We start from the raw sequence: 24,876 nt of genomic DNA, 5'->3' as shown, positions 1-24,876 counted from the left end.
GTGGCGAGAGGTGAGTGTTCAATGCAGTTCACTGTTTAATCTTTCATGAGCATTAATGGCTTTTAGAAACCAAATTTAAGAATAATAGATTAGTCCTTTCCTTTTTCAAGACCCACAGTATTCCATAAGTGATTTCAAGTTGTCAACAGCTGGGATGGAGTGGGGGTAGGTGGGAGAGCAGGGTAGTTGAGGGGCAGAGGCCGTGGCCTGGCAGTGATGGCGGAAGAGACTAACGAGCTGCTTGCCCAGATGTCTCACCCTTGGATTGGAAGGCTCCTTAACACTTTTTTCCCATTTTGTTCGGAAATTTCCTCTTACAGGATATGGCGTAGTTTTTCAGCTCATTTGACTCATGGAGCCTAACACAGGTTTCTGTTACTCTTTTTTTTTTTTTTTTTTTGCGGTACGCGGGCCTCCCACTGCTGTGGCCTCTCCCATCGCGGAGCACAGGCTCCAGACGCGCAGGCCCAGCGGCCGTGGCCCACGGGCCCAGCCGCTCCACGGCACGTGGGACCCTCCCGGACCAGGGCACGAACCCGCGTCCCCCGCATCGGCAGGCGGACTCCCAACCACTGCGCCACCAGGGAAGCCCTCTGTTACTCTTTGATAAAGTTAGGGAAAGGGAAGGACTTTACATGAAATCATTTGGCTGGGAGTCCAAGGCCAACCCTAGTCTAACAGAATCCCAGTATCCAGAGGTGGAGCACAGGAATCTGTTTGGTAAAGAATTCCCCAGATGGGGCTTCCCTGGTGGTGCAGTGGCTGAGAGTCCGCCTGCCGATGCAGGGGACACGGGTTCGTGCCCCGGTCCGGGAAGATCCCACATGCCGCGGAGCGGCTGGGCCCGTGAGCCATGGCCGCTGAGCCTGCGCATCCGGAGCCTGTGCTCTGCAACGGGAGAGGCCACAACAGTGAGAGGCCCGCGTACCGCAAAAAAAAAAAAAAAAAAAAAAAAGAATTCCCCAGATGATTCTGATTCTGCTGATAAACCAGTATCCGGGAGCTCTGGGAGAAACACTGGGCTGCTGATTCCTCTGCAGCCTTCAGACTAACTCCTGCCACACCAGGCATCCTAGTTCTTGATGTATCAGGCAATTGATTCGAACTCAACACCCAGGACCACCTCATCGTGACTTGCGTAGAACTAACTGCATCCTCTCTTGCTGTAATTCAAGTTAATTTTCTCTTTAACACTCAGGGCAGATAGAAAGCAATGTCAGCCACCCCTCTTGCCTGCTACACTAATATATGAAAACATTATAGTTATTTATTTCATGCTTTTGTAAACCTCAAAATTGTAAGTGGCACTTACTGGGGAATTAGATGGGTAGAAATAAAATGACAGTTTCCTGCCCTGAAATTTTACGTAGATACGTAGATAACGGCTGTGTTTGGGTCTGTGCTGCGTTCAGTTAACAGTGATGGCTGCTGGCACAGGGGAAATGTAAAACGTGCTCCCAGACTGTGGGAGTTGCAGCTCATGCAGAGAGTCCCCTGTGATGGAGGCCAAGTCGGTTTTTATGGACTTCAACGCTATTTGCTTCAGGACACTTTGAAATGCAGGGTCAGCTCACTGAGCTACAATATGCAATAATAACATGTTTTTATAGGAGTAGCTTGTCATAGCAGCCACAACATGGGATACATAAAACCAATGAACACACCATGTCTGCAGAGTCTATCCTAGTAACCAGGATAAAGCAATAAAACTGACAGCAGCCATCAAAAACTCCCTTTCTGACTTTGTAGGGTGAATTGACTGTTGCTTAAAACAGAGGAGCTGTCACAAAGCCCTAGACAGATCAGTGCTCAGTTATGGAGTAGCACATGGCATTGCATGGAAGGGGCCTGATACATGAAAGCAAGATGGGCAATTACATATTGCTAGGGCTTGGGTCCCTACGGTCTTTAGTGCAATGCAATCCGCATCAGAGATGCTCTACAGGAAGCTTTTGTTTTTCCAAGTTACACATTAAATATTATGGAGGACAGTGTGGGTAGGGAGTGGTAGGTCAGCAGTTTGCATTTCCTATCTGCAGCTTAAATCCTTAAGGCAGAAAGGAGCTTAAGTTTGTTAGAAGGCACAGGGAACTCAGTGGTGCTATCAGACTGGATTCTTTTTTTTTTCTTTTTTAATAAATAAATTTATTTATTTACTTATGCTGCGTGTGGACTTTCTCTAGTTGCAGCAAGAAGGGGCTACTCTTCATTGCGGTGCACGGGCTTCTCATTGCAGTGGCTTCTCTTGTTGCAGAGCACAGGCTCTAAGCGCACGGGATTCAGTAGTTGTGGCACATGGGCTTCAGTAGTTGTGGCTCACAGGCTCTAGAGTGCAGGCTCAGTAGTTGTGGCGCACGGGCTTCGTTGCTCCATGGCATGTGGGATCTTCCCAGACCAGGGCTCGAACCCATGTCCCCTGCATTGGCAGGCAGATTCTTAACCAGTACGCCACCAGGGAAGTCCCAGACTGGATTCCCTTAAGAGTGTGGACTTCTATACTCTCTGATAGGATTGAAGGAAGGAAGAAAGGAGGGAAGTAAAGAGGGAGAGAAAGAGTTAAGGAATGAAGGAAGGGAAGAAACAGCAAAGAAAGAAAAAGGAAAGAGAAAAAGAAAGGGGAAGGAGGGACCAGTGAGCATGGTTTTGGCATCTTCAGGTCACCAGCAGGAATATCTCCCAAAGTTTCCAGAGCTGATCATTGAATTTGCTACAAGCAAATGAACAAAATCAACAAAACGAAGTAACTGTGTGTCCTGCTACATTGCTGCCTGAGTTCCCAAAGGTGAATGCTTCCTGCACCACGAGAGTGGGCCACATGGGTGGTATCGAGTCCGAGGGAGGTGTGCTCTCTGACTCGGGAGGGTTGGCTGCCTGCCTTCAGAAGGGTCCCTAGAATGAGGGGCCTTTCCTGTAGCAGCAGTTAGGAAGCTTCCTAGAAGAGCACCTGCTCGGCACAGGCCACGGCAGCTGTGCCCACTTCTGCGTTAGGTCCCTTCTGAGCCCAAAACTCAGGGGGAAAGGCCTTGGTCACTGCTAGACCCAGAGCCAATAACAACCCAGCAGTGGCTCGGACTGGCCTTCTCAGAGTGATGCCCTACCATCCTAGGCCTAGGGAAGGAACGAAGGTGGCTGAAGGGGTGTGTCACGATGTCCTCATATTTCCAGGCACTTTCTTTCTCCCTTTAACACACATCCTTAAATGACTGCCTTACTAACTCTCCCTCAGGAAAGCCGAAGAAAACTCCCTTCCCAGCCACCTGTTTTCCCAAATGCTGGTAGGTATTCAAGATAATTAAAGCAGTTGATTGTGTGATGTTTCATTTCATTAGTAGCGTGTGTTCTGCTTGCCCTCTCTCACCAGGCCCAGGCCGCCTAGTGCTCAGAGGGCTTTGGTACCCATTCATCTCTGCCACCCCTCCTGGCTTTGAAGGAAGGATGCCTTTGAGCCCAGGAGCTGGGAGTTAGATGAGGATGAGGGAACAAGGTGTAAAATCTTGAATACTTCTTTCTGTTTCCAGAAACTAAAGGGGAAGGAGATGGGACATTTTGGAGTAAAACTGAGGTAATGTGGCTGCTAATTGGCCTTCAGTAAACTGCTGCTTGGGTTAGCTGGGAAGCCCCACTTCTTAACGGTCCTCAAGGCAGGGACAGGGTGAGCTGAGTGAGGCACCCACCTTGGGCGCCAAAAACTCAGTAACGAAGAAGCATAGTATTTTAATGCAACATCAAGATATCAAAACTAATGTAAAGTATCCACAAGGAGCAAAAATACCAAAATTTTAAGCAAAGGCAGGACGGCTACTCGTGATTTTCCTTTTGCCTCAGGTTCTAATATGGTTCCGCATGGTGCTGTTGTGGATCCTGGCTATGTTTAAAAACTTTTGATGTTTATCACGGACATTTTTTTGCATTAATTTAAAGTCTTAAAAGTAACTTTTTTGCCTGATTATTGAGTTTTTTGGTTCCCCTTTAAATTTTGCACCCAAATCAAGTGCCTCACTCCCCTTACCCTAGCCCCCGCCGTCTTGTGTCCTTAACCAAGAACATCTGGGAAAACTTAGGCTCCCATGTAGTATTACACGAAAAAATCCCCTAAGACTGGCAAAGCATTTGCAGTGAAGGTTTATGGCTTTCCTTCACTATTCCTTTGTCTTTCCTGCTTTTCCTGGGAGTACAGAGGTAAAGAGCTGGTCCCCAAGTTTCTACTCTGTTCCACTAATATGCCCTCAACCTAAGGGCTAATCAATTCTCATTGGTTGTTAATCAATTTTTACGTTGGTATCCAATCAGAATTTTATAACTATAAGCTACTATCTCTAGCCTAAAATGGGTTATTCAGCTTAATCCAGGCCTTATAAATGCAACACCTGAGTACAAGAGCTCAACTCAGTTGTCTGCCAATGCAGATTTCAGAAGATCAAGCCCTGCATGGGTGTCACGCTTTGGACCTTGAGAAGAAGGCCTAAGTCATTACACTGCCAGCTTCCCTGTTCTCTCTCTGCATTTAATGATTTTGTCCCCTCTCTGTTGCTGGTACAATCTTTGCAATACCCCCAGCCTCAACAGAAACTACTGCTCACTGAGGCAGCTTACTGTGTTCCCAATGGTGAGTGTGCCGGGATGCTTTCTTTCCTCCACTAGTTTTTCGTTGTAAATGTGCTATCTCAGTTGCTATCCCTGGTGAATAGGCTTTTGAGAGCTGGCCTGGGAGCCAAACCACCATTTATCTCATGGTTCCTGTGAGAAAGAAGCTTCTAAGGACCAGACATTCAAATGAGAAGAGCGTTTGGACCGCAGCCCACCTGTAAGTTAGGATCTGTAACATAATAAGAGCGAGAACACCAGGTAGGTAGAAAAAGTCTCCTTGGTTCTGAAGTGAGGATGGCCAATGTGCAAAACTCCTAAATCCTGGGGGAGGGGCATCCTGGCAGGGGTGTCTTTTTTTTTTTTTTTTTTTTTTTTTTGGAGCTATTTGCACTGCAGAGGCATTGTAGAATCCTTGGAGAAGTAAGGATTAAGGAGGTTAACGAAGTCAATTTGATGGCAAGATTCATTTTTCAGCCTCTTCTTTTAAATTCTTTGTTTTCTCTTTGTCACTTAAAATAAGCTTTGAGACTTTATCTCCAACTTGTTTCCCAAATGGCTACATTACTGAGAACTCAGACCCAAGCACAATGCCCAAACTGTGGGGGAGAGAGCTGGGGAGCTGGGGTCCTTGGCACTGCCAAGCTGTGGGAGTTGATGACCTCCTTTTAGGGTCAAGGTGGGAGGTGCTTCAAAGGATGCTCATGAATGGAAGTGACGGCGTCCTAGTAGGTTACTCTCCCGGCCCTTCCCTGCCATGGGTCCTTCTCAACTTCTAGCCACCTTCCGTGTGAGAAAAAGGCTCTGTGTCTCTCACAGCTGCATCTGGCCCTCTGGCCCTAGTCAGTTTACCTTCCCGGGAGACTTACTAGTTCTGGGATTCAGCAAAGCACAGGGAATCCCTACCCAGCTCCAGGAACCCATCTGAAAAGTCTGGTCACTAACAAACAACAGTTCCTTTACTGAGGGCAATTTTGCTAAACATATTTATTTTCTATCTCTAGAAATCTTCAGCACTAAATGTGCTGGTATTTCCACCTAAGAAGGAATTTAACTGAAAATATGAGCAGAATGATGAGCAGGAATACGAATACTACAAGAAAGAAAATGCCCATACCCGTCATCCCACAAGACAGTTTGACATCAGACAGCTTAACTCCCCTTAAAGGTGGGGGATTTGCACACACGGTCTCCTCCGAGCCCTCGAGTTTATGCAGGTTTTCTTTGTACCATGTTATGAAATGGATATTGGAGCAAGTGCAGTCCAGGGGATTGTGACTTAAATTAATGGTGCTCTGCTGAGACAAGGTGGGGAGGAGATGGAATGGGATGATGCGAATGTTATTGGCGGCCAGATTGAGGTAGATCCCCTTAAGAGGGCTGAGAGCATCCATGCTATCGCCTGTCAGGCTGTTGTGGCTTAAGTCTAAGTGGCTCATTTTCCCAAGGCCGTGGAATGCTTGCTGGTCTATGGAGAGGAGATCACAAGAGGATAAAATCAGAATCTCCAAGCTACTCACTGTCTGAAGTAGGTTGGTCTTTGAGATGCTCCCATCTTGAAAGCGATTCCCTTGTACGTTCAGATGCCGGAGATCCAGCAGGCCTTCTAGAAGGTGCCGATTGCTGGTATCAAGGAGGCAGTGAGAGAGATTCAGAACCCGCAGGAGATGGAGGTTTCGGAAAGGACTTTGTGAAGCCTTAACACGCAGGTGGGTATAGGCCAAATCCAGTAGTTCTAGCCAAGGACATTCTTTGAACGCCTGATCCTCGAGACCAAGGGGCTCATTGTAGCTCAGGTTTAAGTATTGCAAGTGGGGCAGGTTTTTGAGTTGCAGATTGCAACAGTCAGAAGCCTCAATATCACTGTGACTTAAATCAAGCTTCTGAAGATTTTCTAGTTTTTCCAAACACCTGGCACCGAGGTCAAGTCTCTTCCTGTTGCCTTTGACATAGAGGTCTGTAAGGGATGGGAAACTGGCAGCATTGATTTGACACAATTGGTCAAAACTATTTGCATTGAGAACTAATTTCTTGAGAGAGTTCATACCCTCAATTCCAGAGGGTAATCCTTTCAAGTGAGTTGCCGTCAGATCCAACTCCTGGAGTCCAGTGAAGCACCGAAATGTAGAAGGTGAGAAGCCATCGAAATGGTGCTTTTGTAGGTTGATGCTCTCAACAGCCATGTCACAAAGTCCCTCAAATGTGGCTGAAGTGAGGTGTTGGTCATCAGTGTCCTCAAATGTCCCCAGCCAAAGAGACTGAATAGTAGAGTTCTGTAGACCTTTCAATATAACAGATAAGTTGAGAGACCCTCCAAATTTCAAACTTTGAAAGATTTTTGAATTGAAAGCCCCAGGCTCAATGCCTTTAATGTCATTGCCATTGAAGTTGAGGCTTAGGTTCGTGGCCTGTTCCAGAGCGTTTATGTCTTTACTAGAGATGTAGTGTATAGCATTATTCTGAAAATCCAGGACTTTCAGATTCCGTGTTGGGAAGTTTTCTGGGAGATTAATGGAGGAAATACAGTTGCTTCCAAGATGCAAACTTTCCAAGTTTTCCAGGTTGTGCACTGGGATAAACTCAAGACTGGATATTCCTGTTTGGGTTAAGAAAAGATGCTTCAGCAACTTGGGCCCGGTAAGTGACGTTTCTGCCATGAATATCAGGGGATTTCCAGTTAACACAATGGTGTTCAGTTGATGATGGTTTTGAAAAGTATCTTCATGTACCCAGTTAATCTGGCACCTTAAAAAGATAACAGTATTTAGTAAGAATTAATTAGGGAAAAGAAAAAAATTCTGTCACAGTGACCTATAGTAGCAAAGCCATCTTTTGTGTTTAGTAAAAACAGTGTACATTATTATTCAAAGTAAAACATAATAAACTTTCTTCAGTACCCACAGATGGTCTGTTGAGTTAATGACTAGCCTCAGATCTGAACACTCTGATTTCGAATTTTTTTCCAGATATTTTACACTGAACTCTCAGAGGTTTGTGTTTGGAACAGCTTAGTGGTTTGATTGTAGGCAAAATCAAACTATTATTTACTATTATAAATGATATAAAATATGTCTTATATACTGCATAATATATAACATATGCTATGTAAAGTATGAATCTGTGTCATCCTGGGCAAGTCACAACTTTTTTCAACCTCAGTTTTTTCCTCTCTAAATTATAGCAACGATGATTACTTTGTAGAATGGTTGTGATTCAAATGGTATATATGAAAATGCCCCATAGAAATATGGAACACTAGAGGTTCAGAGAAACCCATCCTGATATTACACCTAAAAATACTGGATTTTATACACACACACACACACACACACACACACACACACAGCTCCCCTGAAGGTCAGTAAGGGAATTACTTAGAAATGCATTGTCAAAGGGAAGCTTGAATTCATAGTACCAAGGGAGTTCTGGAGCTAGTTTTGTCATATCTGTCAATATTTGCCAATCCCCAGTGGCCTAGAGCCTGGGTGTTAATGAGCCACATGGACCAGTGTCAGGAGACAAACTTGGGGACAGGATAGGAGGTCTTATCAAAACCTGCAAATTACCAAGACCCTCAAAGCATCCTTTCAATGGGTGACCTTAAAAAAGAAAACTCACAGAGGGAGACCTTTAGGATATGCTTTTGTCTTGGCCTTGGCTCTGGGTAGAACACAACAACAAGAACAACAACAAAAGTCTCCTCTGCGATCCTTTAACCAGAAGCTTCCACCTATGAGAACTGTAGCCTGAATTTATGCTACCTCTGTGGACTTCCCCAAAGAAACCCAAGTGGAAAATTTAGCTTAAAGCAGTTCCAGGATGGTAGTGACTTTAGGTAACTAGCAGAAGTAAAGAGAAACCTTTTCTGGAGTCATGTACTTACTTAATTTTTTATAAGAACTTTCAAATGTACATAAAAGTAAAGAGAATAGTACGATGAACTTCCATATATCTTTCACACAAATGCAACAACTCTCACATTTTTGCCATTTATGCTTCTTTGCTTCATCTATACCTACTTCTCTCTCCTAAATTATTTTATGTCAAATCCTAGGTGTCCATACATATTTCAGTATGCATCTCCAAAAAAATAGGCTTATTTTCCATAGCCATGATGCCATTGTCACACATGAAAATATTAATAATTCATTGGCATTATCTAGTTCCAGGAAAACATTTTAAACAAAGATTTACACAAAGTTCCACATGAAAAATGAGCTCAAAATAAAATTCACTAAACACATAAGGAAAACACATTAGCTTAAGTCAGCCAAAAAAAGAAGTTCTACAGAATCAGATTTTAAAAGGTAGCAGATGCCAAAGTTATCAGATATATCTGATAATGTGTATGTATATATATATATATATCATATATATGTATATATATGATATATAAAGAATATATTACATAGCTGATATGTATTGAATATTATCAGAACATATAATAAAGATGCTTTTGTCAAACATATGTTTGATATGGTTTTTTTTTTGTTTTGTTTTGTTTTTTGTGGTACACGGGCCTCTCACTGTTGTGGCCTCTCCCGTTGCGGAGCACAGGCTCCGGACACACAGGCTCAGCGGCCATGGCTCACGGGCCCAGCCGCTCCGCGGCATGTGGGATCTTCCTGGACCGGGGCACGAACCCGTGTCCCCTGCATCGGCAGGCGGACTCTCAACCACTGCGCCACCAGGGAAGCCCTGTTTGATATGTTTAAAGGTAACACCAAGAACCAAAAGTATGATGAAGGAAAAAATATTAAAACTGATCTCACATATTTGTAAAATGAAGAATCAGTGAAACTTATTGAAGTGGGAGAAGTTAATAATTGAAATTATAAGCCAATGGATAGTTTATACAGGAGATTAAACACAGCTGAAGAGGATATTAATGGACTAGGAGTAAATATGAGAAAATTACCTAGAATGTAGTCCAAAAAACAAAGAGTTGGAAAACAAGAAAGAGAGATTAAGATATATAAAGGACAGATAAGAGGATGCAATATAAGTCTCATCAGAGATCCAAAGAAGATACAGGAGTGAATGGGGGCAAACCGGAGTTCAAATTGATAGTGGCTAGAATATTTTAGAATTGATGAAAGACGCCAATCTCAGATTCAAGGAGCCTGACAATCTACACAGTGCATCACTGTGATATTACAGAATTCCAAGGACAAAGCGAAGCTATTGGAAATGTCCAGAGAAGAAAAGACAGATTGCCAACGTGCGAACGACTAGACAGATAGATGACCTCCCAACAGCAACAGTGGGAGACTGGAATGATAGCCTCAAAGGGCCGAGAAAAAAACAACTGTCCACCTAGAATCATACGCCAGAAAATGCTATCTTTCAAGAATCAGAGTGAAATAAAGATATCTTCAGAAAAACAAAAACTGAGGGAGTTGACTGCTAACAGACACTCACTAAAGAAATGTCTAAGGAGGTGCTTTAGGAGAAAGGAAAATGATTCCAGAGAGGAAGATCTGAAAAGCAAGACAGAAGAATGAGAAAAGGGGATAGAAAGCAAGTTAGTAAAGCTAAGGACACCACGACTGTGTTAAGCAATAAAAACAGTGCCTCATTTGTGGCCAGATAACAGGTGGGGAGGGGAGCAGAGGAGGAGGTTTTAGAAAGTATGAGGTCCTATTTTTATCACTTTTTCAAAATAGCAGTAGAGGAAACTAATAAAAGTCCTTCAGCTACAAAAGCTATCCTGGCCCAACACTTCTTAAAAATGTGGTCAAACTCATCTCATCTGAAAATGAGAAATGATAAAGGAGAGGGAAAGTAAATTTCTTTGTGGCAAAGCTAGGTAGGTAACAGAAAGATCTGAAAGGGCAAGGCTTTCTCTCAGTTGTATCTAACAGAGTCTTGGCTGGGAGGTAGCCTAGGGTTATTTGGGGGACTCTGGACTGGGAGTCAGGAAAGCAGAGTCCCAGTTTCCTTCCCGTGTGACCTTAAGCAAGCTCATAAAATCTCCTTGAACCTCTGTTTTCCCATCTAACACAAGTGGGATGGCAGTAAGTACCATACCTACCTCCCACTGGTGGTTATGCAGATGTGAACGTACAGTTCTATGTATGTGAATACTCTCCTGCTCTGTAGAAGCTTAAGTTGAAGGACCAAAGTAGAATAAGTAGAGCTGCTGCAAGGGGTGCAGACCTCATCCACATACGGAGCCCTTTCCCCCATTACACACACACGCACACACACACACACACACACACACACACACCCCAGCTGCATTTCCCTTTCACTCTCTTCCCTTATTTTCTTATGATACTTCTTCCTGCTGGTTCACAAGCGCTGGTTCAGCATTTAGAATCCTAATTCTGCCTCTGAAACCAAATAATGGAACTCTTTTTTACCAACTTTCAGGAAAAAATTAGTAGATGGCATGTATTTCTCCTCTAATTTTTTTCTTAAAATGTCACACCCATTAATAGTCAACTATGTTAAAATATACGATGATGTGGCGTCTGATTTAGTAGAAGATTTATTTTCAGTTTTGTTATTGATATTCCTTAGAACTTCATAAACAGCACTGCTGACACAAGCTAGTTTGAGAACAAGCCACTTTCCTCTCCATTGATTGGTGCTTATTTAAATTATATTTTACCTGTATAAAAATATTTCATGGGAAAGGGCAAACATGCAGAATAAGCATGTTGTCCCTGTGCCCCAAAAGAAGGTTGTGGAAACAATTTGAATGCAAGTTGTGTTTTGACCTAAGTGAGACATCAAGCACACGCAAGGAACGCAGATACATACCTGGTCAAATCCAAGAAGATAAGATTTATGAGTCTGCTGAAGGTTATATTTTGAATTGCAGGCAAGAAGTTAAAGCCGAATTCCAAAAATTCTGTTGTATTTGGTAGAGTGTCAGGAATCTCTCTGAGACCTAAATTTTCACAGTTATATGTCTTGTTGGCTTCTCTCTGATGAGAGAAACAATGTAAATTAATATCAGACAGTATATGGTATATGGTTGACTATCTAGCAGAATTACATGTTTTATCCTTTGAGCAGCAGTCTTACTTCTAGGAATCTTCACCAAATATAATACTTGGAAAAACACAAAATGACTTATGCATAACATTATTCATTTTAGTATTTTTTTACAATAGCAAAATATTGGCAATAATCAGATTATCCATCCACATAGGACCACTTGAACAAAATATGGTATATTCACTGAATGGAACCCTGTGTAGCTGAAAAAAGGATAAGCATGATCTCCATAAACTGATAATGGAGTGATATACAGGTTTATCGTAAGGTGAAAAAAGCAAGGTGCAGAACGTCTATTAGTATATATTGTATATGGTATACAGTATGCTACCTTTTGTGTGAGGAAGGTATGTGTGTATTTTCCTACATTTACAAGAAGAAACCATGGGGAAAAACCGCAAACTGGTTATATTTAAGGGAAAGGAAGGAACCAGATGGAGGAGTGGGGATGAAAACAAGGCTTCCCTGAGCGCAATTTTATAGTTTTGATTTTGGATGCATGGAAATGTTTTCTTTCACTTTGAAACAAACAAATCAATTCTAGATTAGCTTCGACAAAAGAATACGATCAGATATTACATTCTTTGTGATATGATGCAGTATGAAGTACACAGCACCACCTATGAAGTATTGCCAAAAACATTTAACCTTAAATCCAATCAAGACTTTAGGCCTAACTTTCAGTCTATACGTGATTTGGGGGATTTCAGGTAAACAGCACCACAAGGTAGCAGTCAGCCAAAGGCAGAAGGTGGAGCATTCCATAGCATGACTGACTTCGTTTTATCAACATGTGAGTGATGTTTGGCGGAAGTGGAGAGCAAGGGGGTGAGACGAGAGAGGAGGCTGCTCTTATAAAAAGAGACAGATACAAAAGCTACTTCAGAGACATGACCAAAAGATAATAGAATAGCCCTTCTTTTCTAAATTTTTTATTGAAGTATACTTGACTTACAATGTCATGTTAGTTTCTGGTGTACATCAAAGTGATTCAGTTATACATATATGTATGTGTGTATATATATTATATATATATATATATATTCTTTTCCATTATGGTTTATCACAGGGTATTGAATATAGTTCCCTGTGCTATACAGTAGGACCTTGTGGTTTATCTGTTTTATATAAAATCGTTTGCATCGGCTAATCTCAAACTCCCACTCTAATCCTCCCTCACCGCTACTCCCTTGGCAACCACAAGTCTATTCTCTATGTCTGTGAGTCTGTTTCTGTTTTGTAAATAAGTTCATTTGTGCTGTATTCTAGATTCCATGTATAAGTGAAATCAATGGTATTCGTCTTCTTCTTTAAGACCTACTTAGTATGATAATCTCTAGGGTCCATCCATGTTACTGCAAATGGAATTATTTCATTCTTTTTTATGGCTGAGTAGTATTCCATTTTATATATATATATATATATATATATATATATATATATATATATATATATACTACATCTTCTTTATCCATTCATCTGCTGATGGACATTCATGTTGCTTCCATGTCTTGGCTGTTGTAAATAGTGCTGCAATGAATATTGGAGTGCAGGTGTCTTTTCAAATTATAGTTTTGTCTGTACATATGCCCAGGAGTGGGATTTCTGGATCATATGACATAGAGTAGCCCTTCTTTAGACGCTGATTCAAATAAAGCATTTGGGAAAAGACATTTTATCAGGGAACTTTGAATGAGGACAGGATATTAGAGAATACTAAGAAACTGTGAATTTTGTTAATAATAATGACCTTGCCGTTATGTAGGAGAAATGTTCTTATTTTGAGTTGCATTTTGAAGGATTTAGAGGCAAAATGACATGGTGCTTGGGATTTGCTTTAAAATACTTTGGCAAGAAAGGAAGGAGTGGATAGCGGAAATCAGTAGGCAAAGCGTTGATGGTTGTTGAATGTGGAGTGATGCACGCAAGGTTCCCTGTAACTAAGTGCTTTTGTACATATTTAGAAATTTTCTTAATACAACCTCTTTTAAAAAGAACTAGCAGCATGGCACAGATCTTAGGTCATGGGTCTTGTAATCTTGAAGAATGACTGAGTTTTAAATCTCTGGAACTGTAGGCTGCTGGTACCAGACCTAACATTTGGGCACAGCCCTGCACATAAATTCACAGGACTTCCTCATTCCGGGTCCCAGGAGAGTCAAGTGTTCTGACGTCTGTTGTTTACTGCTTGCTAGAAGTGCAAACTCAAGTTATAGATCTTGGCCTAACTAGGTAAAAATGGGAAGGGGTTAGTTAGAAGCCTATAGAATTGTGGGCTCGTAATTTATCTGGATGATGCCTTAGGGTAAAGGATCGTGGGGCAGGTATGAAGGTCTGTTGGGGTATATTTTGCATGGGGAGGCTCCAGAGAAGGAAAGAAATGATCTCCAAGAAGAGTACACTTGGGGATACAAAGAAGAAAGACATCCCAGAACCATAGGCCATCTCTCAGCTCATCTCAGGCTCCATGTGATTTCATCCAACCTTTCAGGCCCTGCTTTCTCTGTGCCACACAGGGGTCTCACTAGATGCCCCATTGAGATTGCCCTGGACTGGGAAAGACCTGCCCCATGAAAGTCTAAATCAGCAGCTGTCCTCATCCTGAGTTGCAAACAGGTCTGCTTAGTTAGAAACAGAAGATGGCACACATCCGCCTTTGCTCTGAAGTGTGACATTTTAGAGGTGTTGCTAATTTAACTGCTTTTTCCTGTATTCACTCCAACTTCTGATTAGTTGGGCACTTTTTTGTAGGTACAGTGAACATGCTCATTTACAGGAAATCACTGGTTTTCTTCTATATTGTGACAATATTAAGAAAGCCACTGATTTCTTGTAATCCATAATTGTTTCATAGACCCAAAGCCCTTCAGGCGGTGCCACAAATCTACATAATGCCCTTGAAATGCACACTTTGCATTTAAAACATATTTGATTGACTGGTGGGGGAAAACACATGCTGCTAGACCCCTCTTTGGTCCCCCCCCTGAACATGGAAGACCTAGAGAGAAGATGTATGTGCGGCTGCTAAGGTCTGGATTAGCTTTGAGGAGACGTTTTTCTTTTCTGGTCTCCACTGGCATAGCTGATGTCATATATACGTGGAGAAAGGGGGCCTTTTCTCAATTCATCTCACTCTCTTCTGGTCCTTTAGCAAAAGGCTCGACGTTGGCAATTCCCTCCTTTTCCAGAATATAATGTGCCCGTGACAACTAAATTGTATGCTTTACTAAGCACTTCACTGCATTAATGTGATTCCCAAAGTTGGAATGGAGTACTAGCTCTCCTGAGCCAGTGGCCTGAGGGAGCGCCTAGCAAATAGAACGGAATAGCTCAGTTTCAACCCAGTGAAAACCCAAGGACCAGTGCATGACACTTCCCGGGAGTACTGGGAAGTCCACCACCACGAGCCTGGGTCGTAACATTCAATAATCTCTAGTTACATAAACTGCAATGAACTATCTGCCCTTGATTCCTAAAGAAAGAGGCAAATGACAAGAACTGCAGCTCATAAGAAAATTTGAAAACCAAACACATTTCAGAGACTGTTCTGGGCTCTTGTGCCACGGCTTTCACAGCCACACTCCCGTACAATCACTGCATCTCATTTCCGAGTCTCTTTTGTCTCCTGTAATCCGAAATGATTCTTCAGCCTTTCCTGGTCTCTCCTGGCATTGATTAATTTTTTTTAAGAACCCAAGCTCATAGTTTGCAGAATGTTACTCCTTTGGGGTTTGTATGTTTCCTCATGATTTGATTCAGGTTATACATTGTTCATAGAACTATATCAGTGAGATTGTTATCTTATTCACTGTCAGTTTTCACAGCAAAACTTTCTCGGGGTGAGTTCTGATAGCATAGCACAGGATTCCCGGGCAGCAGAATGATAATACAACGGAGCAGGAAAGGACAGGGTGTAAAAGAGGATTGCTGGGTCCTGACTGTGTGGCCACTGCCATTTTGCCCAGGGCTGGGCCAGCTGTGAGGACCACGGGTTCAGTTGCTTTTCTAGGCAGGCACCCACCACCGCTTTTGTAGCTCCTGTGGTTTCTCTGAGCCCCACATGACCACTTCTTATAGACCCAGACTTCATCGCTAGACCTCAGTCTAGGGTCAGTTTCCAAAGTCACTTTCTCATTCTTCTGCTTTGGCCATTCCATCGCAGACAGGACCCTTCTGGATGTGAACTTAGGCAGCCAGCAGGGCTGAGACAAAGCCAGCTGGTATTCAGGACAACTGCCCCATGCCCGTCCCTAATCCATATCATGGGCATTTGCACTGGGACCTGTGCCGGTCACTTCATCTCCAGCTCCGCCTCAGAGCTGTGCCTTTACACAGAGCAGGACTCCCAAGTGCTGCATCTTTGTCTGCAATCCCTTTTCCCTCCAGGTATTCATTTGCATTTTTTCAATCAGGATCTTATTTTGCTTCTTTCTGCTGCATCTCTAACCCCCTGCCATTCCACAATATTTTCTCTCCTCACAAGTGCTGAGATCATTTTCTGATTTCAAATTCTCTGAGTTTCACGCAAGTGCTAATCCCACTTGTTGGGATGTCTCCTCTGCACTTGGTACCCACAGCAGCCAGCTCCGCCGGGCACGAGGAGTCTGGGACACTGAAGCCCAGCTCACCCTCGGTGATCACTCCTCTATCCAGAGATAGCAATTTGACTGAGCCAAATCACAGAGTAATAATGACTCTCTGAAAATAAAACAAAACACTCCCAAGAGGTCACAGCCCTAAAACTTGGTTGTCAGTCTAACTCCTCCAGGCAAGGGGCACTCCAATTATAAGTGGTTCTTTTTCTGTGTGTCTTGAGGCAGACTGCCCAGGTTCAGATTCCAGCTCTCAACTACCAAGCTGTGTTCTCTGAGCCTCCTTTTTTGCCCAGCTGTAGATCGAGGATAATAACCCCTGTTGGCAGACCAACTCTGAGGATTAATGAGGTAATAATGTACGTCACTCTCACAAGAAAAGTTAGCATTTCCCTGGATCATCAAAACATCATTGTCATCGTCTAGAGCTATTGGGAAGCCCTTGTATCCATGAACTTGGAGCTCTCTTAAAATAGAGCTCTACTTAAACACTCTCCCCATACCTAGACCCAAAAGACTGTCTCCTACCGTGGTTTTAAGGGGACAGAATAGTCAAGATGAGCCCATTTGAAATGAGGAGGCATGCCTGCACTCGCAAGCAGTTATTCAAGAGCACATCTAAAATGTTACCTGAGTCCAAATCACAGAACACTGAATTCCAGCTACTCTTTGCATATTGGTCAGCCTCCAAAAACCTGGTCATAGATCTAATTTTGTTACTTACGGTACACATACCTACATGAATACACACACAGAGCATTTAATCATGGAAGGTTCTGTGTGGAGTATTTACGGGTGTTTGTTATAATATTTTTAGAATATTTTAGAATTTGTCAAGGTTTGACATTTTTTTTCAAACAAAAAGTTTTATTAAAAAATTCATCCTGGGGCTTCCCTGGTGGCACAGTGGTTGAGAGTCCGCCTGCCGATGCAGCGGACACGGGTTCGTGCCCCGGTCCGGGAGGATCCCACATGCCGCGGAGCGGCTGGGCCCGTGAGCCATGGCCGCTGAGCCTGCACATCCAGAGCCTGTGCTCCACAACGGGAGAGGCCACAACAGTGAGAGGCCTACGTACTGCAAAAAAAAAAGAAAAAATTCATCCTGACTCTTACCTCACATCATAGGCAAAAAGCAATTCCAGATGGACTGTAAATGTACATGTGAAACTTAGAAATAAATACCAACTGATAAAACTTCCAGAAGAAAACATAGGATAATATCTCCATGGCCTTGCGTTGGCAAAAACTTCTTTTATTTTTAAGTTATTTATCTATCTCTCTGTCATCTGTCTATCTATCTATTTATTTAGGCTGCGCTGAGTCTCCGCTGCTGTGTGTGGGCCTCTCACTGCTGTGGTCTCTCCCGTTGAGGAGCATGGGCTCCAGGCGGGTGGGCCCCATCAGCTGCCGCGCGTGGGCTCAGTAGTTGTGGCTCGCGGGCTCTAGAGCACAGGCTCAGTAGCTGCGGCACGAGGGCCCAGCCGCTCCCCGACATGTGGGACCCTCCCGGACCAGGGATCGAACCCGCATCCCCTGCATTGGCAGGCGGACCCCCAACCACTGTACCACCAGGGAAGTCCCGGCAAAAATTTCTTAAACAGAACAGATATGCACTGAAAATAAACAAAGGAACAATGATAAATCAAGCAATATTACAATAAAAGGTTTCTGTTCATCAAAAAATGTCAAGAGAGTGAAAAGGCAAGCCACAGAGTGGGAGAATATATTTGTAATGTGATAAAGAACCTGTATCCAGAATACATGAAGAACCACTACAAGAACAAAAAACAAAATACAGACAACGTAAGAGAAAATGGGCCAGAGACTTGAAATAGGCACTTACACACACACACACACAAACACACACAAGGATACATAAATATACTCTATTTATCAGGAAAATTAAAAATCCCAGTGAAATACCACTATCCATCAGAAGAGCTAATGTTCTTAAACAAACAATAGCAAATGTCAGTGAGGCTGTAGGGCAATCAGAACTCATATCCATTGCTGGTGAGAATAAGTGGGTACCAACCCATTGAAAAACTGTTTGGCAATATTTACTGAAGTTAAACATATGGGTACCCTATGACCAAACACATCTACTCCCTATTATACACCTAATAAATATTTGTTTACTAAAGACCTAGGTAAGAATATCCAAAGCAGCAACATTCATAATAGGCAAAAAATTGAAAACAATGCAAATGTCCACTAACAGTAGAATGTATAAATAAATAGTTTCACTAATAAAACAGAATACCATTCAGTGATTAATGGAGCACATGATGGCTGCACACAACATCATGTATAAATATCACGTGTTTGATATTGAGTGGAAGCAGCCAGACACAGAAGGGTACACTCTGTATGGTCTCATGTACACAAAATTCAAAAAGAGGCAAAGTCAATTTTTGGTGATATAAGTGAGAGTACTGGATGGTCTTGGGGGCTAGTGACCGGGAGGAGACATGAGAGGGCTTCTGAGGTGCTGAGAAAGTTCTGTTTCTTGATCTGTGTGCTGCTTACATGGATGTGTTCACTTGGTGAGAACTCATTGAGCTCTACACTTAGGACTGGTGAGCTTTTCTGTATGTATATTTTACTTCAATAAAAAATTTACTGAACTCAAAACAAAACCAAACCCTTGTTTTCAGGATAGGGCCTGATAAATTCATGGTGGTCACATGAGCATATATACAGTATGTGTTCATTTTGCTGAAACTGAAGAGGAAGAATGAATGAGGAAAGGAAAACAAGAGGAAGGAGTGGGCAAGCTGGAGTGAATTTCACCTGAAAAAGTGCCAAACCGTTAAATCAAAAGCTTCCTCTCCTACCACTTCTACTTTATCTCACCTTTCTGAAGCAGGACTCTGGGGAAGTGGCCATGTGCTGGGAGGTTGGACAAACGCTCCTCCATGCTAGGGAGCAGGTTTGGAGGTCTGCTCTTTGCACTGGGACCCTGTTGACATCTTATGTCCCAACTGGGATTATTTGGGGGAAATTGTTTGCAGAGGAAAACAACCCTCACTTCTTCCTACTATGAACCTTTGAGATCATCTCCCCGGCTGAGCTTTTTGGTTCCTTTTTCACTGTAAAGAAAAACTCCTGCACACCTCGTTGCCCTTTTAAGGCTCGGACAGGGCTGCACGCCGAATCTCAACATTTCCAGGTGGTTTAATCGGGACAAAGACAAATAGTTTGGACTCACCTCAGTGCACATTGGATCTGAGGAGGTGACGACTTTACAGCTGGCAGAAATCAGCACTGCCAACAGGAAGCAGCCGACGCGGGGAGCCATCACAGGACCGAGGCAACCCAGTTTGGTAGGGTTAGCTAATGCCTGGAGCTGACAAATCGAATCAAGCTATGATGGCCTCGATAATCTGGCAGCCAGAGAGCGCTCAGAAGGGTAATCTGAGAACAAGAAATGCCGTTGACGGCTCAGCATTTGGTGGCTTTTTGCTGCAAAAAAGGGGAAGTCCTTTCTGCATAGTACCCATTCTTGCTAAAAATAGCTGAGCACCCAGCCTCAGAATGGCCCAGTGCATTTCCTGGCCAACATGAATCAGTTGCGTAGTTCGTTTTGGCTGGTCACATGGACTCTCAGGGTCATGGTTCCTAGTGACCCTAGGCGAGCTTCAACGGTTTGGCCAGCTCCAACAGCTTCTGGTCCCTTTCCATCGGAGAGGTTGTGGGAGTAGAAGTCTGTCCTCACGGAGGAGGCCACCTTGTTAGCTGGCCTAGGTGAGTGACCAGGAGAGGTGCTGGGGCACACTGGAAGGGCAGAGCACTCTGTGGGGGGCAGAGGGAAAAGTACCCCTGCAGTGGCACCTGCTGGAGCTGGGAACTAGGGCAAGAGGGAGCAGGGTCATCCCAGAAAGGGAGTGGAGCTGCTGCCTTGGCCACCTTCACAGTACCCACTTCTGGTCTTGGTACAGGAGGAGGACAAATCCATCCCTTGACCCCGTGATTCAGGCCTGCTAAAGCGGCTGGAGTGGAATCCCCTCTTGTTCCCTCCCAAGGTGACCCAGGGGAGTAGAGGCCACTGCCATATACAGAGCAGTCTGACTAAGAGAGAGAAGAGTTAAGGGTGCCAGCCTTGGCTCTATTTTTTCTTAGAAATACCTTCAAAACAGGATTGCAACTACCCTCATTATGATGCAAGATATGGTAGTGACTAAAGAAAGTTAAAGTTCATGTATTCCTCACTGGGCTGACATTGTCTGTTCTCCAGTCCTTTGACATATAGGAGATATTTGGTATTACTGTCCTCCCATGCCATTTCTAAGAGCCAATTCTTAGCATCAGAGTTCACAATACCTTGAGAGAATAATACTACTACCACTACTGTGTTACAACTACTAATATGATAATTATAGTAGCTACCATTCATTGAGCACATATTATGTGTCTAAGTAGGTTTTCTTTTGTTTTATAGATATCTCCTTATCATATACTCTATCAAAGAGGTGCTATTATTTCCCCCATTTTATAGATGTAGAAACTGATGCTTAGAGAATAAATGACCTCTCCAAGGACCACACAAGTAGAAGGTGTAGATTAGGGCTTCAGATCCAGACAGTCTCACTGCAGAGACTGTGCTATTACTCCTGATAGTTTAAGAAAGGATTTTGCCTCCTGAAAAAGCTGAAGAGTGTACGGTGTGAAGAAAGTTCTTCATCTGGAGATTTCAAAGCAGATGCGAAAAAGCAGGGGGTGGTTAGAGAAACTATGTAGTTGGCACTGTGCTAGGGCTACTACAAATAATTAGACTTTTCTGGTCACCCTTAAAACGCCATCCTCATCAACAAAACACCTTCAAAGATGCTTTTGGCGAAACGCCGTCCAAGCAAACCCAGACTGATGGCAACCACCTTGCTTTGAAAAAGACACGCATCACAGTGTCATGGAAGAGTTCTTGGACTGAAAAGAGATCTACTTTGAAGCCTCAGACCCATCATTTACCAACAGAGCAAACCTGGGCAAGTCATTTGACTTTTCTGAGTCTATTTCCCATCTGAATAATAAAACAAGAATTCCAATTCCTGTTTTGCCAACATCGCAGAGAAATTATGAGGATCCAATGGGATCATTTACATGAAAATACTTTCTTAACCTCAAAGTCCTACATAAATGTGAAGAATGTGAGGCAGAGACTCCTCTGAGTAACCAATTCCAACGTCATGTAAATATCACTCTCAGGAAATTGTCTCCTGCCCCAGAGACATTCAAAAGGCCTATTACTTTCCCTCTTAAACACAGGTTTGATGGCTCAGTTAAGGCCGTAAGATTTTGTCATTTTTCTGAGGATACACTATCTGCATATGATTTGCATATGTTTGCATAATGGATTCAAAAGACTCACTACAAGTGCATAAGAGTAAAAGAAAATATTTGAATATGAGTGACCTTCTGCCACAGCATTCAAATCAAATATTCAGGACATAAATACCCTGAAATATGAAATAGATTAAAATTTAAACTATTGCAAACAGATGGGAAGATAAGTTGTTGAGTTTGGAGGCAAGAATGAAACCCTTATTTGATTCCAGGTTGTAAAGAATCGCATACTCTTAAAGGTCACCCCATCCAAATGATTTTCATGCCTGAATTTTCTCCTCCACACCTCTTACCCCACCCATTTCCATGGACAAAACATACACACTACATTATCTTCCAGTCTTTCCTGAACTGCCTCAGGTGACAGAAAGCTTACTATCTCCCAATGAATTATTTTGGCAAATTTTGACCGTTTAAAAGGTTTTATATTATGGTGAACTGCTAAAGTCTTTCTCTAACTTCCCCACAATTGTCCTTGTTTCCTCAGGCCAGCAGGACAAGTTCAAGACCTTTTACTACTTGACAGTCCTTAAGGTATTTGAAAATGATTATTATGTACCTGAACTATCCCCTTTCTAGGTTAAAAATCTCTAGTTCCTTCAGCTGTGTCACAAGTTCATGCATTATAGTCCCAAACAGTCTCTTTATCTGAATATTTTCCAAATCTCCCAAGAAAGGCACTGACTGAGTTGAATTCTGTTCCTAGCTTTGCCATTAACTAGTTGTGTGTGGCTGCGAAATTTCCTCATCTGCAAAATGATGGAGTTGAACTATTTATAAGGCACTTCATCTAAAAATCCCATTATTGGGGCTTCCCTGGTGGCGCAGTGGTTGAGAGTCCACCTGCCGATGCAGGGGACACGGGTTCGTGCCCCGGTCCGGGAAGATCCCACATGCCGCGGAGCGGCTGGGCCCGTGAGCCATGGCCGCTGAGCCTGCGTGTCCGGAGCCTGTGCTCCGCAACGGGAGAGGCCACAACAATGAGAGGCCCGTGTACCGCAAAAAAAAAAAAAAAAAAAAATTAAAATCCCATTATTCTATTTCAAAACAATGATTTCCATTTTACTTATCTAACAGTCATTGGCTTGAGCCAATAAAATAGAGTTACATTGGCTCTTTGTTGACAATCGCTCTTTCTTTACTAATGGAGGTGGTCTTACCCCTTCCACAAATATAAAAAATAGAGAGGTTTGGCTGGAGCTATGGGCATCGTATCATGACTGCTGCAATCTTAATTCATTCGCAGTGCCATTTAGGGATGGACTGCTGTTACCTGTTACAAGGACTAGGTCTTGCAGAGATACAGAGAGGGAAAGGAGAAGATGAGAAAAGACACCGGTAACTCATTTATTTCTACAGACTGGTACCCATGTCAGTGGGGAAACAACAGATCTGTGGACCCCAGAAGTTTTCATGAAGTTCAAGTACCCTTATATTACATATTTACATACAAACCCCAAACCATTCTTTGTTGTTGCTGTATTCTGTCTTGTTTTGCACCAGGTTTCCATACAGTTCATCCCTGGTGTCAGCTGTCACCCATGGGTGACTCCATAGAACCCCCAATTTCATGTCTGGGAGACCTGTGAACTCACTTTCCTGTGTTTCAAGGCGATTATAGCCTGGGGAGCGATGTGAGGTCCTTGGATACCTTGTCTGGCTCTTTATGCCTTTTCTTAGCAATGACCCGACGGCTAGTTTGTTTTCTTCCAAGGGTGTGCAAACCAAAATATGCTTTTGTGATCCAACTTTAGCAAAGAACTAGATGTTTAATATCTGTTGTAGCTTATGGGCACCAGTTGGTATTAAACTGTCCTTTTTTTATTTTCTTCTTGTACATTTAGTTTTTGTTCTGCTTCTTGGGTCACGCCTGCTTTCCCCACTGACTCCAGACGATTAAATCTACTTGCATCTAAAATGCTACTTTAACTTGAACATTCAAATGCATTTTACGGTCAGTTTTACTCTTTATCGTTATATATCTCCATATTTGTTTATTTATTTTACCAAATTATTATGACACAAGGTTTAGAGCCATAAAGGCCAGAAGTTGTCCCCACTTCTATCTGAGGGTGTGCTACCTTGTGGGCACACGTAAACAGAGCCCTCAAGCCTGCTTACCGTGCCATGTAACTGCTGCCTTGCAGCTGATGGCTCTTGTGAGGTCCCCAGGCTAGACAGAGCAAGCGATGCTAACGGGCCTCTGCCACCTGGAGAGGGGACATGGTTCTTCTCATATCATGCTTGAGTTCAAACTGAGTTGTGTTGACGGCTTCAAGATGCCAGCCTTTATCCTGCTACTCCAGAACCGGCTCTTTCTCTGCCCTGTAATTGATGGCACTGCTGCCACCACCACCATCAAAGCAGATAGAGTGTCTTCCCATGGCATCACCAGCTCCTCTCCATCACAAAAAATACTACGGCCCTTTTCACATCTCAGAGTCCAAGCCTTCTTGGCTTTGTACCCAGGGAAACGGGGGGTTCTTCCTTGCATTTCCTGCCCCAGGATTTACCCTCTTCCCAAGATGATCGATACTGGAAATATCCATTCCCTGGGGCCCATGTTATAACAATTTAAAATCTCTCTGATTTGGGACATTTCCCCAAAACTAGGTTTCACTATTCCGTGGTCATCCAGTTACACATAAATGGTTCTGGAAATATGCATAACATAATAGAATATTTGGGGCTTCCCTGGTGGCACAGTGGTTAAGAATCCGCCTGCCAATGCAGGAGACACTGGTTTGAGCCCTGGTCTGGGAAGATCCCACATGCCATGGAGCAACTAGGCCCGCGCACCACAACTACTGAGCCTGCGCTCTAGAGCTCGTGAGCCACAACTGCTGAGCCTGAGTGCCACAACTACTGAAGCCCGTGCGCCTAGAGCCCATGCTCCACAACAAGAGAAGCCACCGCAATGAGAAGCCCATGCACCGCAACGAAGAGTAGCCCCCGCTCGCCTCAACTAGAGAAAGCCCGTGCACAGCAACGAAGACCCAACATAGCCAAAAAGAAATTTATTTTAAAAAATGGAATATTTGTCCAGCTTTAACTTCCTTTTTTTTTTTTTTTTTTGTGGTACGTGGGCCTCTCACTGCTGTGGCCTCTCCCGTTGCAGAGCACAGGCTCCAGGCATGCAGGCTCAGCGGCCATGGCTCATGGGCCCAGCCGCTCCGGGACATGTGGAATCTTTCCAGACCGGGTCACGAACCCGTGTCCGCTGCATCAGCAGGCAGACTCGCAACCACTGCGCCACCAGGGAAGCCCCAGCTTTAGCTTCTAATTAACCATATGGTAAGTGCCATCTACTAACTTCTCTTTCACCTGGTGTATTTTATAAATGCAGAAA

General features: G+C 43.3%; 1 protein-coding gene across 1 annotated transcript; it reads right to left on the bottom strand.

The window, feature by feature from the left end:
• Positions 1-5,556: 5,556 nt before the first annotated feature.
• CD180 (CD180 molecule) lies at positions 5,557-19,642 on the bottom strand. Its single transcript, XM_032625071.1, has 3 exons — positions 19,396-19,642; positions 11,353-11,519; positions 5,557-7,329 (listed from the first exon to the last, which is right to left on the bottom strand). Exons 1-3 carry the CDS (start codon positions 19,483-19,485, stop codon positions 5,601-5,603), a joined length of 1,986 nt encoding a protein of 661 aa, XP_032480962.1. The 5' UTR covers positions 19,486-19,642; the 3' UTR covers positions 5,557-5,600.
• Between the last annotated feature and the right edge of the window lie 5,234 nt (positions 19,643-24,876).

Source organism: Phocoena sinus, chromosome 3 (genome assembly GCF_008692025.1).
Source record: "Phocoena sinus isolate mPhoSin1 chromosome 3, mPhoSin1.pri, whole genome shotgun sequence".
Lineage (NCBI taxonomy): Eukaryota > Metazoa > Chordata > Mammalia > Artiodactyla > Phocoenidae > Phocoena > Phocoena sinus.
Note: the sequence above shows the minus strand (reverse complement) of the source record. Positions and strands in the feature narration are given on the sequence as shown.